We start from the raw sequence: 16,797 nt of genomic DNA on the forward strand, positions 1-16,797 counted from the left end.
CGCCAGCCTTTCTGCTCCTATGATGCTGCTTGGCCTGCTGTGTTCATCCAGCTCTGCACCTTGTTGTCTCGGATTCTCCAGCATCTGCAGTTCCTACTATCTCTGATTAGAAATTATCTGTGATGGATCTATTTCTCATTAAGACCTTCCACTTATGTGAAGTAAGTGATGCTAGCAAGGCTACCTTTGTTGTTCTCCCAGTTCGAGTCTTGTCCTCGAACTTGTCCTGTTGGGTATCCCACGGTGCTGTCTAAATAAGCACACACTTCGTTTTATTTGAAGTTTGAAATGCATTTCGAATGTCACTGTATGATTTCACAAGCCATGCAGATTCCACAGCATCCACCAGGGTCCAGTGTGAAGTATCCAATGGAGCCCTTAATTGCCACAGTTTTTTGAATGACCTGATTCATTTCCAAGTGTGAATTTCGTGTTTGTGCTTTCCTTAAAACTTTGACAAACTTAAACAGGATCACATACAATCACTCCCCACAATTCTATCCAATTCTACCTGGGACAAACTTCATGTAAGCAAACTTTCTAACCAACATGACATACTATTGTTCCTATTCATGATATTCCGACAAAAGAGAGATATTTATGGACTGATAACAGTGAGAGAAGGGCAAGGTGGTTGCAATTTGGTGTCATATGAAGAAAGGACTATGGTAGAGGCTCTTGGGGCACAGTAGTAGTGTCTCTACCTCTGAGCCAGGAGGCCTGTCTTCAAGTTCCACCTACTCCAGTTGTGTCTGAACCTTGAAAGAGCTGCAGTTGTTTTGTCTCTATATAAATGAGAGGTGATTGCATGGAGGTTTTGTGAAAGAAAATTATATCAAAGAGAATTAACTTAAATTCTATTGTGGGAATTTAACAAGGGGATACAGACTCAAACCAATGAGAAGAACTTTAGGGCTGAGATCAGGAAATTCTTCACGAAGTGATCATTGTTTGGAGTAAACCGTCAGATGAAGCAGTGAAGATGAAAGACCTGGAATTATTTAATGGACAACCGAATCCTACAGAAATCTAGAGATCTGAGGTGGAGCAGCTATAAATATCTTATAAACCACAATAATTTCTGATGTTATATGTGAGAACAGAAGGTGATTAAAACTCCTTCAGACGACAGTTATGTTTATTCAGATAGGATGTGAAAATATTTTCTTCTTCTGTGTAATTCAATCAGGAATTGCATCAAAATGAGTTGACGTGAAATCCTCTGGTTCTACCTACAGTAACATCAGCATTCCCTAAAGATTTCCTCTACTTAATACAGTAGAGTCATAGAGTCATAGAAACGTACAGCATGGAAACAAACCCTTCAGTCCAACTTGTCCATGCCAACCAGATATCCTAGATAAATCTAGTCTCATTTGCCAGCGTTTGGCCCATATCCCTTTAAACCCTTCCTATTCATATACCAATCCAGACGCCTTCTAAATGTTGTAATTGTACCAGCCTCCACCACTTCCTCTGGCAGCTCATTCCAAACACACACCACCCTCTGCATGAAAAAGTTGCCCCTTAGGCCCCTTTTAAATCTTTCCCCTCTCACCTTAAACCGATGCCCTCTACTTTTGGACTCCCCCCACCCTGGGGAAAAACTTTGTCTATTTACCCTATCCATGCCCTTCATGATTTTGTAAGCCTCTATAAGGTCACCCCTTCAGCTTCTGATGTTCTGGGGAAAATAGTCCCAGCCTATTCAACTGCTACCATGAACCCAAACCCTTCAACTCTGGCAACATCCTTGTAAATCTTTTCTGAACCCATTCAAGTTTCACTACATCCTTCCAATAGCAGGGAGACCAGACCTGCATGCAGTATTCCAAAAGTGGCCTAAACAATGTTCTGTACAGTCGCAACATGACCTCCCAGCTCCTGTACACAATGCATTGACCAATAAAGGCAAGCAGTTAAAAGCCTTTTTCACTACCCTGTCTATCTGCAACTCCACTTTCAAGGAACTATGAACCTGCACCCCAAGGTTTCTGTGTTCAGCAACATTCCCCAGGACCTTACCATGAAGTGTATAAGCTCTGCTGTGATTTGCCTTTCCAAAATGCAGCACCTCACATTTATCTAAATTAAACTCCATCTGCCATTCGTCGGCCCATTGGCCCATCTGATCAAGAGCCCGTTGTTCTCCGAGATAACCTTCTTCACTGTCCACGAAACACCTTCAATTTTGTTGTCATCTGCAAACTTACTAACCATAGCAGGGGGGCGCAGTGGGATAGTCGTAATGTCACTAGACAGAAATCCAGAATTCTAGCCTCCCTGTATTCTAGTCATAATTTAACCAGTTTATCAGGAAAAATGCTTAAATAAAAACAGGAAGTGCTGGAGAAACTCAACAGGTCTGGTAGCATCTGTTCAGAGAGAAACAGAGTTAAGGTTTCAAATCCAATACGGCTGTTTTTCAGAGCAGGGGACAGGTGGGAAACTAATAGGTTTTATTGGTAACTTGTTGCATTCTGCAAATTGGGCAAAGACAATTATGCAGACTTTCTGTTTTCTGCCAGGCAGCCAATTTATCTATCCATTACAACACATTACTCTCTGCACCATGAGCATTTATTTCCCACAATAAGTTTTGATGTGGCATGTTACCAAATGCCTTCTGCAAATTCAAGTACAATGCTTCCATTTGTTCATACGTTAATCCTTAAACAAAACCCAATGAATTGATTAAACATGATTTGTCTTAGATGAAAACATGCTGACTCTTCCTAATCACTTTGAGAACATTTTTTACAGATGCAGCTAAAATATCCTTAATTCTAATATCTTCTGTATGACAAAAATTGAGCTAACTGATTGATAACTTCCTGTTTCTGCCTCTGACTCTCAAGGGGTTACACTTTCTACTTTTATGTTCATGTTTCTTCACCTGACTTTAGGGAAGTTTGGAAAGTTAATACAATGCATCTTCCACTTCATTAGCAACCTCTTTAAAGACCCTAGGATGAAGTCCATCTGGATGCGGAGACTTTTCATCTTGCAGTTCCATCAGTTTACTTAGAAGCATTTCCCTCATAAATACAATTTCATAAAGTTCTTCTCTCCCATCCATCTCCTGTTTATAGCTATTATTGGAATAAAAGAGTTCACTTCAGCTTCCATATTCACAAGTTGCTGTTGTTTAAAGTTAAATTGCCAGTCTCAGACCCAAGCCTCTCCCTTTCAAACTGAATATAAGTACAATCTTAATGTGGTTGCTATTACCTTGGGGTGCCTTCCCTTTGAGGTCAGTAATTAATCCTGTCATATTACATAATACCATGTCTACTGTAAGATGCTTTCTGATCATTTCCAAAATGTGGGCTGTTCTAAGAAACTTTCTTGAAAACATTCTATAAGTGCCTCATCCAGGCTACTACTGACAACCTGATTTTTCCATAATTATTGCTGTTCTGTTAACACAGAGTCCAATTCCTCTTGTAATCTTTGTTCTACATTATGGTACTGTTAGGGGGCTTGTAGACCACTCCCACTAGTGACGTCTTCTCCCTATAATCCTTGTCTCCACCCAAACCCATTCTATATCCTGATCTCCTGAAGCAAGATCATTTCTAACTATTGCACTAATGCCATCCTTGGTTAACAGTGGTACCTCTCATCAACCCTTGTCATCCTGTAGCCATGTCTCTGTAATTGCTATCAGATTGTATTTATTTGCTTTAATGTTTGCTGATAATTTTACTTTCTTATGAATACAACACACATTCATACACTGAGCCATTGTTTTTGTTTTATCTTTATAAACATCTAGTCTTGATTGTTGGTGTATTCTTATGTTTTTTTTTTCTCCCTGCCTTGTCCTGCCATTCTCTAACCCTCATTTCCTGAATTACTATTTTTGTCCCTTACTGTGTCTTGAATCCTTGTTGTATTACATCTTTCTACAAGTGATCCCACGTCCTCCAGTATTTAAACACTCTCTATATCCCTTGTTATGTGCGCCCCCACCCCCCCACTCCTCCAGCACCAGAGTTAAACTGCCTGGTTTGTAATTGCTGGGGTTATCCTTACACCTTTTTTTGAACAAGGATGTGATGTTTGCAATTCTCCAGTCCTTTAGAACAATTCCCGAGTCTAAGGAAGACTGAAAAGTTATGGACTGTGCCTCCATCATTTCCACTCTTATGTCCTTCAGTATCCTTGAATGCATCTCATCCTATCGCAGTGCCTTGTCAACTTTTAAGCACAGCTGATGTAATATCTCTTTGTTATCTATTTTGAACCCTTCAATTGATTGAAGTTCATCCTCTGTCACCGTGACTTGGGTGGCACTAATTCATTTGTAAAAACAGATGCAAAGTATTTACTTAGGACCTCAACTATGTCTATCCTGCTTTCAAATGTAAATTCCTTCCTTGCTCCCTCATTGGACCAATGTCTCCTTTGACCACTCTTCTCCTGTTGGCGTGCAGATGAAAGACAACAATCTGTCCTGGTCCATCCATGTTGATGCTACAGTCAAGAAAGCACACTAATGCCTGTACTTCCTCAGAAGGCTAAGGAAATTCCACACATCCACAATGACTTTTACCAGGTTTTCTAGATGCATCACAGAAAGCGTCCTATCCAAATACATCACAGCTCGGTATGGCAACTGCTCTGCCCGAGACCGCAAGAAATTACAGGGAGTTGTGAACGCAGCCCAATCCATCACGAAAACCAGCCTTCCTTTCATTGGCTCTGTCCATACTTCCCAGTGCCTCGGGAAAGCATCCAACTGAATCAAAGACCCCTTCCACCCCGGTTATACGCTCTTCCACTCTCTTCCATTGAGCAGAAGATACTAAACATTGAAAACATGTACCAACAGGTTTAAGAACAGCTTCTTCCCTGCTGTTATCAGACTTATGAAAAACTTCTTATATATTAAAGTTGATCTTTCTCTGCATCTTCTCTGTAGCTGTAACATTGTATTCTGCATTCTGTTCTCTTACCCTGATATACATATGTAAGGTATGTTTTTTTTGGATAGCATGCAAAATAATACTTTTCAGTGTATCTCAGTACATGTGACAATAATAAATCAAAGCAAATCAAATAATTACGACTCCCTCTTACGTTAACTGCCAGTTTCTTTTTATAATCCTTCTTTGCTTCTCTTATTTGGCTTTTTCCTCCCTTCTGTATGTTCTATGTTCAGTTTGGCTCTCAACTGCATTTTCTACCTGACACCTTTCAGAAGTACACTTTCTCTGCTTCATCTTAATTCCTATTTCTTTTCCATCCAGGAAGCTGTGGATGTTGTTTGCCCAACTTTTCCCATTGTAGGGAATACACCTCAGCTTGGCCAGAACCATCGCTTCCTTGAAGATCGGCCGCTGTTCAGCTCCAGATTTTCCCACCAACCCTATCAGGCCCACCTCCATGCTTGCCCCACTGAAGTCAGCTCTCCGCCAAGTAATTATCATCACTCTAGATTGTTCACTGTCCTTTTCCACCATCAACATAAACCTTCTGAGACAACGACGACCGTCCCCTCTTGTTCCCTCACTGACACTGGACTTATGTGGCCCTTAATTCTCAAGAACTAGGTCTAGTTGTGTCTCATTTTGTGTTGAACTGGACACATACTGCTGCTGAAAAGTCTCCTCAAAGCAAAGTAGCAATCAGAAACCACGTGGCAGTTTCCAGGAGGCTTAATTCATTACCACCATTTCTCAAGGTTATCAACTTCTACAGTTGTGTGCAGGAGAAAATAAAGGTGAGATTAAAGGCTTTACAGACAAGGAAAGTGTTCAGGGAAAGAACAGGAAAATTGGATTTGCTATGATAAAGGAAATATTACTAAAGCAAGGCATACTTTGTCCAAAAGCTTTTATGACTCTGTAAGAAAAGGTAAAATGAAGCAGATTGCACAGTCTTGTTGAACAGTGACTCCAATAATCTTGTGGTGATGATCTTTGTCTTTAGACAGCGTTGATTCAAATATATATGCATGCAATTATTGGAACTCGTTTACTGTTAGACTGCTTTGCCTCTGCACAAGGCTTCTTTTTGAAGCTCCACACAGGAAATAAATCTCCAAGACCATTTGTAACATGGATTTCAAATACCTTTTGTTAATGGTTCAGCATTTACTGACAACATCATAGCAAGTCCATTACCCATTTTTATCTCGTTCGATGTGACCCATCCCCCAACCCACTTGAACAGACTTTTTCTAGACAACATTTTGTTCCTGAAACACTATATTTCAGCTTCAGACAGATGCAGATCATGCCGTATTTGTCTGTAAGGTAAATTCCATCTCTCTTAGTGATCTTACTTTGTGCTAATACATCTTCATGTCCTTTTTTATTTCTCTTTTAAGTGCATGGAGACAGTCCCTTTCACTATTCCACACCATGCTCACATCTCTTAATTTAAATCCATCTCCTCTACAAACAATGAAGTCACTGGTCGCCTTAATTGACTCTGCAATGTTACACTTCAATTTCCCATCTGTGCCACTCTCCTCGCAAGTGTTTCTTCTATTAAGTGTCAGTCTCCTTGTGTGCATGTGCATGGTTTGTGTGTGTGTGTGTCTGCTAGGATTCTTTCTGTGACATTTTTAATGCAGAGTAAAAGCAGTATTCCTACCTGCTATGTTCACCACATCAGCTGTTGACACGTTTTCACCAATGGCTTTGACTTGGAAGATCACAGCTGGTCCCAGCATACTGAAAGATAATTAAAATTGATGATGGGCCTTACTTCCACACTGAAGCAATGGTAGATTCATTTTTTACACAGGAATTGAACTGGACAGCAGAAATCAACAACACCAATAACTTGCATTTGTGTAGTGCCTTTGATGCATTAAAATCTAAAATGGCAAACTCAGTTTGTTAAAAAAGATCAATTAACCCTAATGTTACCTGCCCACACTAGAGATATTGTTAACCAACCTGTTCACACATGTCATTATACACCTCCAGAGCAGGAAGGACTTGAACCCAGATATTCTGGCCCCCACGTAGGGACACTGGAAAATCTGGAATTAAGAGTCTGATGATGATTGTTTAGGGAAGGAAACTATTATCCTTACCTGGTCTGACCTAGAGGAGACTCCAGACCCATAGTAACATGGCTGACTCTTAACTGCCCTCTGGGAAATTCAGGATGAGCAATAATTTTTCTTTTATTGAATCCTTACAATGTGGAAACAGGCCATTCAGCCCAACAAGTCCACACCAACTCATCAAAGAGCATCATACTCCCTACCCCATCACCCTGCATTTCCCATGGCCAATCCACCTAACCTGCACATCTTTGGATTGTGAGAGGAAACCAGAAAGCACAGAGAAAAAACCCACGCGTACGTGAGGAGAATGTGCAAACTCCATGGAGCCAGTTGCCCAAGGCTGGAATTGAACCCAGGTCCCTGGTGCTGTGAGGCAGCAGTACTAACCACTGAGGCACCGTGCCACGCTAAGGGCTAGCTTAGCCAATGATGCCTGTGTCCTATGAATGAGATTTTTTTTACAAACACTGCTGCCCACACTAAAACGTGTGTCGGTTGAGCGACCTTTTCTGTTAACAAATTTGTTTAGAAAGGGGGTGGGTACCATCTTGAAAGATTAATATTTGCCCATTTGGGACACCCTTCCAGAAGACAAAATCTACTTTCCTTCCACCCTGTGTGAACTCGCACATCTCCACCCAGCCCACCTTTACAATCCCACCCCACCATCCAATGCCGGCTATTCACTTGGATCCATGGTGCATCATTTTGGGACTGGCTGCATTCCTGGCAGTGCCCACTAGACAGCTCTGGCACTGCTGGCTGTTAAGATTGGCTGACAGCTACAGAGAGGCTGAAATCTCACTAGCCACTTATTTTTCTTGTCCACAGCATGTAATGGTGGGTTTGTGCTGGGGAACATAGACCTTCCAGAGGATCATGGGGCAGAAAGAGATAAAAAGCAATGGAGAGAGTTGGGAGTCATAGAAAGATTTTTTTTAAAAAAAGAAGCAAGACTTTAAGATCAAGTCTGTGTGTGACCCTGGTGCCAATATAGGTCAATGAGCCTATATTGTGAGTTAAGACATGGGCATTAGATTTTTATCCAAAAGTGCTTCAAACACAATTAATTATTTGGGAGGGCACTGGCTGTTGTAAAGAAACAAATCTATTGCAAATTCTGTCTCTTTACTAACATAGAACCATGCATCACAGAAGGAGGTTGTGATGCAGAACTCATTAAAGTGCCGTCAATTAGTCTCACCTCTCTACTCTTTCCTCACAACTCTGCAAATTTTTTTTTTAAATTTAATTTCTGGTAATAACCTTTTAGTGTGACAATATTCTATATATAACAACTCACTGAGTTTAAAAAACAAATCGCCTTATTTGCCCCTCCCTCCATCTATTTCTTTGAATTATCTTAAATCTACGTCCTCTAGTTTAATGATCCTCCTAAGGGCACAAATAATTTCCCTATATCTACTCTACCAAAAACCTTCATAATTCTGAGCACCTCTAATAACTTTCCCTTTAACCTCTATTGCTCCAAGTATAACAATCATTGGGCTTCATGTGAGATCAGATGGAAAAATATACTTGTCACTTTGATCAGTTGGAAAATTTTGTGATGTAGGGACTGTCTCAACCGAATAATATTTAAGGAAAGGAACAGACAGGCGTAAAAGATTGTATGGAAACAAAAGGGGGAATGGACAGAAGGTCTGTTTGACAAAGGATCTGAACCCAAAATAAATGTGCCTTTCCTCTTCGCAAAGGCTCGTGATCTTGCTTTGCTTTACCAACAATCGCTGAACAATGCGTGAATTGCCAACACTGCAGGCCACCTTTGTATGAGTAATGCTCTTACATACAGGCAGTGGGAAACGACTCTTAATACCGCAGGGACTAAGAAAATTCAAGCAACAATTATTGAAGGAGTCTTGTCCTCAAATAGCAATTCTGCAGGCATCAAGTGATGTATTAATATCTCTCAACATATGATTTCACAAGCAGATTTTGTGGGTGAGTGGAATAACAATGATTTCCTCCAAAACCATTCCCTTTTTGACTGTTTCTGGAGTCTAGAATTAAAAACAAAACTACATTTTAAAACATCTGCTATCTCCATTTACTGGAATTAAGGGATTGGGAAATCCAGCAATGCCTTGTACCTGTACTGCACTGTTAACAGAAGAAAACTTTCTAAATTGTTCAACACATCTTCATGACTGTATTTGTTATTTTGTTATGGATTGCAATAATGCAATATTTAGGATCTATCTGTAATAGAGCATTTTTGAACGTGCCATTTGTTTAATTCCAAAAGTTTTGCATCCCTAGAAATATGAATGTAAAGCTCGGTGGATGAAAGCTTTTAAACTGCCCTTTGTTGCATTCTCCCAGTTAGAATGATTTAATCTCAGTCAGAAAAAGCATGGATTTCTTCAAAACCACCGTAAAAACATTAAAAATGATCAACTCTCATGAAGAGTACAATAGAATAATTCACTTTAATACTGAACATTCTAGATAAATCTTGACGGCATTATTGTAAAATATATCAAGATTTTGCAGTGGTCTATTCTGCTTATAAATCCCCAAGGATTAGCACAATTCTGACATTTCAATGTCTTTTAAAATGAGTGTAAACAAAAATCACAAATATATCCTCAAATAATATTAGAAAGACATATGCTGTAACTTAGATTTTATGAGAAATTGACTGTCAGACACAAGCTTTTGAGCTATATAGACTTGTACGGCAATGTGGTATATTTTACTGTAAGCCACTAGGCTACACAGGAATATTGCAAAAGTGACAATACTCTAAAATATGTACAACTGGCTGCAACGGATGCGCGAAAGGTGCTATATAAATGCAAGTCTTTTTATTAAAACAGTAAAAATTTAGCACTGCACCACTCAGCAATACATTTTACAAAGAAACATGTTGTTGTACACAAAATACTTGTTTTACACTAACTTGACATTTTTGTTTGAGCGGTGAAATCTAATTGACCATTAAAGGTGAACTGAAATTTCATGATAAAAGGAGATAGTGGAGCAGACTGGAAACCACTACTCGATACAGACCTTGCAACATCATTGCAATGGACATCAACACACTTACAATGTAATTATACCCCCTAGTGGAATATGACAATTCAGCATCAGGTTATCTTGGTCGCTGACTATAAAATTGATCCATAAACCAGATTAAATGTGTTTTTTTTGTGTTTATATCAATTCCCTGAAGGCAAACACTGCCACTTGAAGCATCACAACAAACACACATTTCTCCAGCCCAGTGTTTGGTTTCCCTGAATCAATATTACCATAAATTAATTCAACAAAACATCACTAAATGACCAATACTGTACATTTCTGTAAGGGAGCATATACTATTAATAGCACAAATCAATTAAATAAAACATTATTTGGTACTTGCAGTGAAATCATAAAGCAGAAGTGGGGAGGTGAGTAGTTCAAAGGTGAAGGCAGTAATGTTTGTCACAATTGTGATAATGGAGAGCTGTTTGTGAAAAGTGGGACATTAAGAATGTAAAGCTGCTGCAGGATAAAACAGACTGGTTAACAGGAGATGGGAAAAACATTGAATTGATTTATTTTTAGAAGGTTTCCTGTGACGGCGTTCTTAGTGGCCCTTTTGAGGCCACTCCAAGAACTCTCAACTTGCATTATGTTATCTCCTCACGACCTGTTGTACTATTCTACCCCATCCCATTCCTTGTATCACTGTCTCTCTGCATCCCTGACCTTCTTTGTGCCATGGTCTGTCCAACATTCAACATTAGCAGTTTTGGAGAGAAAACTGAGAACTACAGCATTTTAGCATCTGCTTACATACGATTGCAATTATAAATTAATACGAAAGTGTTTTAAGTGGCTAGTGTTAAAGCAAATACTGAAATAACTCCACAGAGGCTGGTATCCTGTCACCCAGTCACCCTTTATTTACACGTGGAGAGTCCTTGACACTGATCCAGCTCCCTCAGAGCCAGCTCTCAGAGCGAACAAAGCGTCTGACACTCCTGTGCATATCTGTCAGCCAGGGCTCCCTGATTGGACCAGATTAACAGGCCCAAGCAGGAAACTCATATCATATGAGTTTGTCCTCATGTCATATGAGGACCTTGTTACAATCACTACAACACACAATGAAACAGCTGGATTTTATGCTGGCAATCAGCGCTCACCACTACAAAAGTTTAAACTGGACAGTACTTACTGAAGGTGAATATGGAATTGAGGATGCTGCGTTCCGAGTTTTCCCGCTCCCCAAGAAACTACATTTAAAAAGTATTTTGCTGGAAGGCTTTGCTGCCACTTACATGAATAGTGTAAAATTGCTATATGTACCCATGACTTAGCCACTAAACTCATCAGAAAAAAATAAGGTTTGTACGTTTAAGTTGTCTTTTTTCAATGACCATAAGTAGGCCTTGATGAGTCTTAAACAAAAACAGAAATTGCTGGAAATGCTCAGCAGCATGTGTGAAGAGAAATCAGAATTAATGCTTCAGCTCCGGTGACCCTTCCTCAGAACTTGATGAGTCTCAACTACTTTGAAAGAACCTCTCTGACAGCGGAATATAAGTTTTAAAAATTTGGTGCTTCATTCCTTCAATTTATTTCTTTATGTCTCCTATACCTCTCTTTCTCTTAATTAAAAGTTTCCTTCCCTCTAATTCAGTCCTAAATTAAATATGCTAACTTACACTTTAGACTCTGCGCCACGCACAAACATTCCTTCAATCTGATTGTTTAAGGAGATGCACCATTGCTTGCCCTATTCATAGAGTTCCCTTTTGCCCTGTCAAGAACTCTGTCTTCCAAAGAATTTTTAAACACAATTCCAACTGCAGAGCTCATAGAAAGTCAATGGACAAATAAGTTCAATAAATGTCCGGCCTGCTCATCCACTTTCTCTCCTCCAGTTCTGTGCCCAAAGGCTGGTCTAAACCACAGTGCCACAACGTCCACCATGACTGGTTAGAGCAAGGCATGGAGATGTAGGCCACAAAGAACCATAGGGATCTCTCTCCAATGCAAAAAGACAACTGGTCATGGACAACTTGGGGGTAACCACTCCGCAAGTGCGGACAAAGGGAGGAGGCAGCCAATTCTAAACTATCACAATAGGGATGTGGATTGTACCCGCTCTTGTTTCTCTTTTCCCATTCTGCACCACACTGTGTTATCTAGCTAATCGTGGTAAAACTCCCCACCCCGTGGTACGGCAAGGAAGCAGGTCCCCAATCCAGCCCAACTCGAACAGGGACAGGACCCAATGTTACTGACACCAATCTGATCACCATCACCCTGGCAACATGCCTACCCAAGCAATCCGAGTTGCAATGGCAACACGCAATTTTACATGCATGTTGTGGTCCTTCTGTAAATAGCAGTGATGGAGGGTCCGATTTCTTTCCATCACATGCCTAACCAAAAGTCTCTCCTGCCACTTACTGCTACTTTTGTTGCATGTGGGAAGGAGATTTGATAGTCAACCTGTTCAGCTGCTTTGTGGAAGAACCCTCCTTGGCTGCCAAGTCCCAAAGGGGAGCCTGAACCCTCAGCCTCTGGCTCAGAGACAGGGTGCGACTCATTACACCACAGGTCCTTCTGCCCATTTACTTCTGAACACAAAATCAGAAATACAATAGGAAGTACACACATATGAAAGATGTTTAAAATATACATAAGTTTGCAAAGGCACTGATAGGATTGAATGTGTTTTATTTACCTGATTGAATTAAATTCTGAAGTAAAAGGGTTTGAAATCATAGTGCCTGACATTGATTACAAATATGCTACAAAGTTCCTTCATTTGATAATTTAAAGGAATGAAGGAAAAAAATACACGTCTCAAATAATCTGCAGTGGAAAACAAATTTGCTACAAAGAATCAAGTTGTCACTTACCATTAAAAAAAAGCAAGATTAGCATTTCATACAGGGCTTTGCTTTGTATTAATTCTTGATAGATATAAAGGAAGAAAGGACTTGCATTTATGTACAGCCTCTGGGATGTCCCAAGATACTTTGCAGCAAATGGTGTGGTTTTGAAGTATAACTATCGTTACGTAGAAAAATGGGCAGCCAACTGGCACATAGCAAGGTTTAAAGAGGTGTGTCTTTTCCTGGTTTCTTTTAAGAGAGATTCGGGGACAGGTAACAAGCAGTCTATGAGAAGACAAATGACTTGTGAGGTCTTGGGGTATGTTGTTAAAGTTGGAACAATAGAAGCAGCTTGAGTGGGTGTGGTCAAGCTCTCACAGATCCAGGATTTTCAGTTAGCTTTCAGCAGTTGTTGCTGGGGTCTCAGCAGGGTTAGAAGGCAATGAATCTCTCCCGGCTGCTACATTCACTCTGAGTTTTCTCACAGAGATGTCTTTTGATATTCTTTCCTCCTAGATTGGAGAAGCGCATGTGAGACAATCTGTTTTCTGAATTTGTCTTTTGCCAAGTGTGTCTTTATGGGATGTCACTATATTGGAACAGTTACAGTTTAGTAGTAAAACAATCTATTATTCTGTTAAGTTTTCCAATAGAGTTAATTTATTCCAAGTTTGTCTTTCTTTCATCATATTTTATCTATAGTGTATGAATAAATTGTGTTTTGCTTAACTTTGAATAGTTTGACCAATCAAAATGCATCTGCAACACGCCACCGTACATTTACTTTTAAAATAAGAAAAAGTTAGGGTCTAGGCTACCTTCTTAATATATTTTGAGGGGGTCTGGTCTGGTCCATAATACGGGGAATCTATATTTTATAAAGTCCAGATGCCTGACCTCTTTGTAATCACTACACCAACCTCCTGCCCTTGCCTCCAATTCCTTCCACTCCTCCTGCAATCCTTGCTCAGAATCTGCATCCCTCCTTCATCACTTGTGGTCTGGTCCCTCTTGGGGAGTGATGGGCCTGGGGTGAGTGCACGGCCTGACAGGCACTTCATTTTTCTCAGTCTTCCCCATGGAACTGAAGGGAGTGCCCCGACTGATGGATGAGATTTCCAGTGTCCTCATAAAATCCTGTCCGTGTCTCTCTCTCAGAGCTGGTTTTAGAATTCTAGCTTCGTGGTTTCATCACAAACTAATCCTATTTCGATTTAGCCCAAAACATTGCGCAGTGAAAAAATGTCCCAGTGGTGGATCTGTAGAGATACAAATTATAGATTTTGAACTAGGCTATCCTGATATCTTCGTATCTCCCAAGTGCTACCATCTTACTGCATTGTTAGATTATTGGCAATAGTTTCTTCTCGTCATAGTACGTGTCTGCTGCAAGGTTTGTATTGTGTTCTGAGAAATGCACCTTAGGCCCTACGGTGGGGAATTTGCTCCCTACACCGCATCCTCTCTGCCTCTCTTTCCTCATTCAAGACATCCACCAAGTCAAATCTAGCTCTAACAACACTTTTGATCACTTATGCTAACAGTTCATTTCCTCATTCCCAAATGTTGCTTGATCCGCATTCATGTGAAGCACTTTGGGATGTTTTGCTACATTAAAGGTACTATATAGATGCACATTATTCTTGTGATGGAATGGAAAGATACCCTAGCATGTGGTTCTGTCTTAAGGAAATATCTTACAAAAATAATGAGAAACATTTGCAGGTTACAATGGTCCAAAAATAAGGAGGTTATATATTATCTTGCAATCACATAAATGCTGTAGTCTCATACATCTTATTCTGTAATATCCCATCCAGTAACTGTCCTTGCATTCTTTGCTACTGATGCCTTGCTTTTTGTAGAGTCTTGCCTCTCACAATCAATGTCATGATCCCCCAGTACTGAAGGACATTGTAACGTTAGCAGGAAGAATCAAAAGGCAGACTATTCCTTAAATAGAGAGAGAAGGATTAAATAGAAGGATTAGAATCTTCTATTGCATGAAACACACAAGTTAGCATGCAGGTCTGCTAGTAATTGAGAAGGTCACTTAGCCTGACCTCGACCGTCGGTAACATTTAGAGTCCATTATTAAGGATGAGATTGCGGAGTACTTGGAAGTGCATGATAAAATAGGGCGGAGTTAGCATTGCTTCATCAAGGGGAGGTCACACCTGACAAATCTTCCTTTGAGGAAGGAACAACCATGTTGACAAAGTAGAGCCAGTGAATGTGATCTATTTGGAATTCCTGAAGGCTTTTGACAAGGTGCTGCAACCGAGGCTGCTAAACAAGATAAGAGCCCATAGTGTTAGGGGCAAGATACCAGCATGGATAGAGGACTGGCTGACTGGCAGAAGGCAGAGAGTGGGAATAAGGAGGTCTTTTTCAGGTTGGCAGCAGGTGACTAATGGAGGTCTGCCAGGGTCAGTGTTGGGACCACAACTATTCACGTTACATATTAATGATCTGGACGAAGGAACTGAGGGCATTATTGCTAAATTTGCATATAACACGAATATAGGTGGAGGGGCAGGTAGTGTTGAGGAAGCAGGGAGGCTGCAGAAGGACTTGGGCAGGCTAGGAGAGTGGGCAAAGAAGTGACAGATGGAATACAATTTGGGAAAGTGTGTGGTTATGCACTTTGGCAGGATGAACAGGGGTATAGATTATTTTTTAAATAGGGAAATGCTTCAGAAATCTGAAGCACAAAGGGACTTAGGATTCCTGATTTAGGAAACTCTTAAGGTTAGCATGCAGGTTCATTTGGCAGTTAGAAAGGCAAATGCAATGTTAGCATTCATTTCAATAGGGCTAGAATACTAGAGCAGGAGAATACTGATGAGGCTGGATGAGGCTTTGGTCAGACTGGATTTGGAATATTGAATGCATTTTTGGGACCTGCATCTAAGGAAGAATGTGCTGGCACTGGAGGGGGATCCAGAGGAGGTTACAAGAATGATACTGGGGATGAAAAGCTTATCGTCTGAGGCGTGGTTGAGGAGTCTGGGTCTGTACGCAACGGAGTTTAGAAGGATGGGGAGTTGTAATCTGATTGAAACTTGCAGAAACTGAGAGGATGGTACACAGCGGATGTGGAGAAGATGTTTCTACTTGTAGAAGAGACTAGGACCAGAGAGCACAGGCTCAGAGTGAAGGGACGACCCTTTAGAACTGAGATGAGCAGGAATTTCTTCAATCAAAGGGTGGTGAATATATGGGACTCATTGGCGCAGAAAGCCGTGGAGGCTGAGTCACTTAAAACAGAGATAGGTAGGTTCTTGATTGGTCAGGGGATTACGGATTATGGGGAGAAGACAGGAGAATGGGGTTAGAACAAAGAACAAAGATCAATACAGCACAGGAACAGGTCCTTCGGCCTCCAAGCCTGCGCCAACATGTATCACCCATGATCAAATGATCTAACCCTAAACCCTAAACCTAATACTAACCCTAACACTGACCCTGACCCTAACCCCAACTGTGACCCTGACTCTAACCCTGACCCTGACCCTGACCCTAATCCTGACCCTAACCCCAATCCTGACCATGATCCTGACCCTGACCCTGACCCTAACCCTGACCCTGCTGTTGGACAACAGTGCTAACCACTGAGCCACTGTGCTGCCCTTTAGATCTGCACAAGTGAAATATCACAGAACAAGAAACATATCACCCATGATTGAATTGCAGAGCAGACTTATCAGCTGAATGGTTTAATTCTGTTTCTATAGCTTCTGGTCTTATGGTCTAAGGCAAATGTAATTTTGGCCTTTATCACTCGGGGGTTACAAATTACTAAAGGGAAATCTCATTACAACTGTAAAGGGTGTTGATGAGGTCTATTCTGGAATACCATGCACAATGTAGGTCCCAGCATGTGCAAAAAAGGGTGTTGAT

The 16,797-nt window shown here is 40.7% G+C and overlaps 1 protein-coding gene across 1 annotated transcript in view; it reads right to left on the reverse strand.

Moving 5' to 3' along the window:
* ptprn2 (protein tyrosine phosphatase receptor type N2) overlaps positions 1-16,797 on the reverse strand; it is a 684,474-nt gene that overhangs the window by 507,790 nt on the left and 159,887 nt on the right. The window contains exon 8 of the mRNA XM_048606124.1: positions 6,607-6,686. Within this exon, the coding sequence (XP_048462081.1) occupies positions 6,607-6,686 (80 nt within the window). The remainder of the gene's footprint in view (positions 1-6,606; positions 6,687-16,797) is intronic.

Source organism: Rhincodon typus, chromosome 2 (genome assembly GCF_021869965.1).
Source record: "Rhincodon typus isolate 14 chromosome 2, sRhiTyp1.1, whole genome shotgun sequence".
Lineage (NCBI taxonomy): Eukaryota > Metazoa > Chordata > Chondrichthyes > Orectolobiformes > Rhincodontidae > Rhincodon > Rhincodon typus.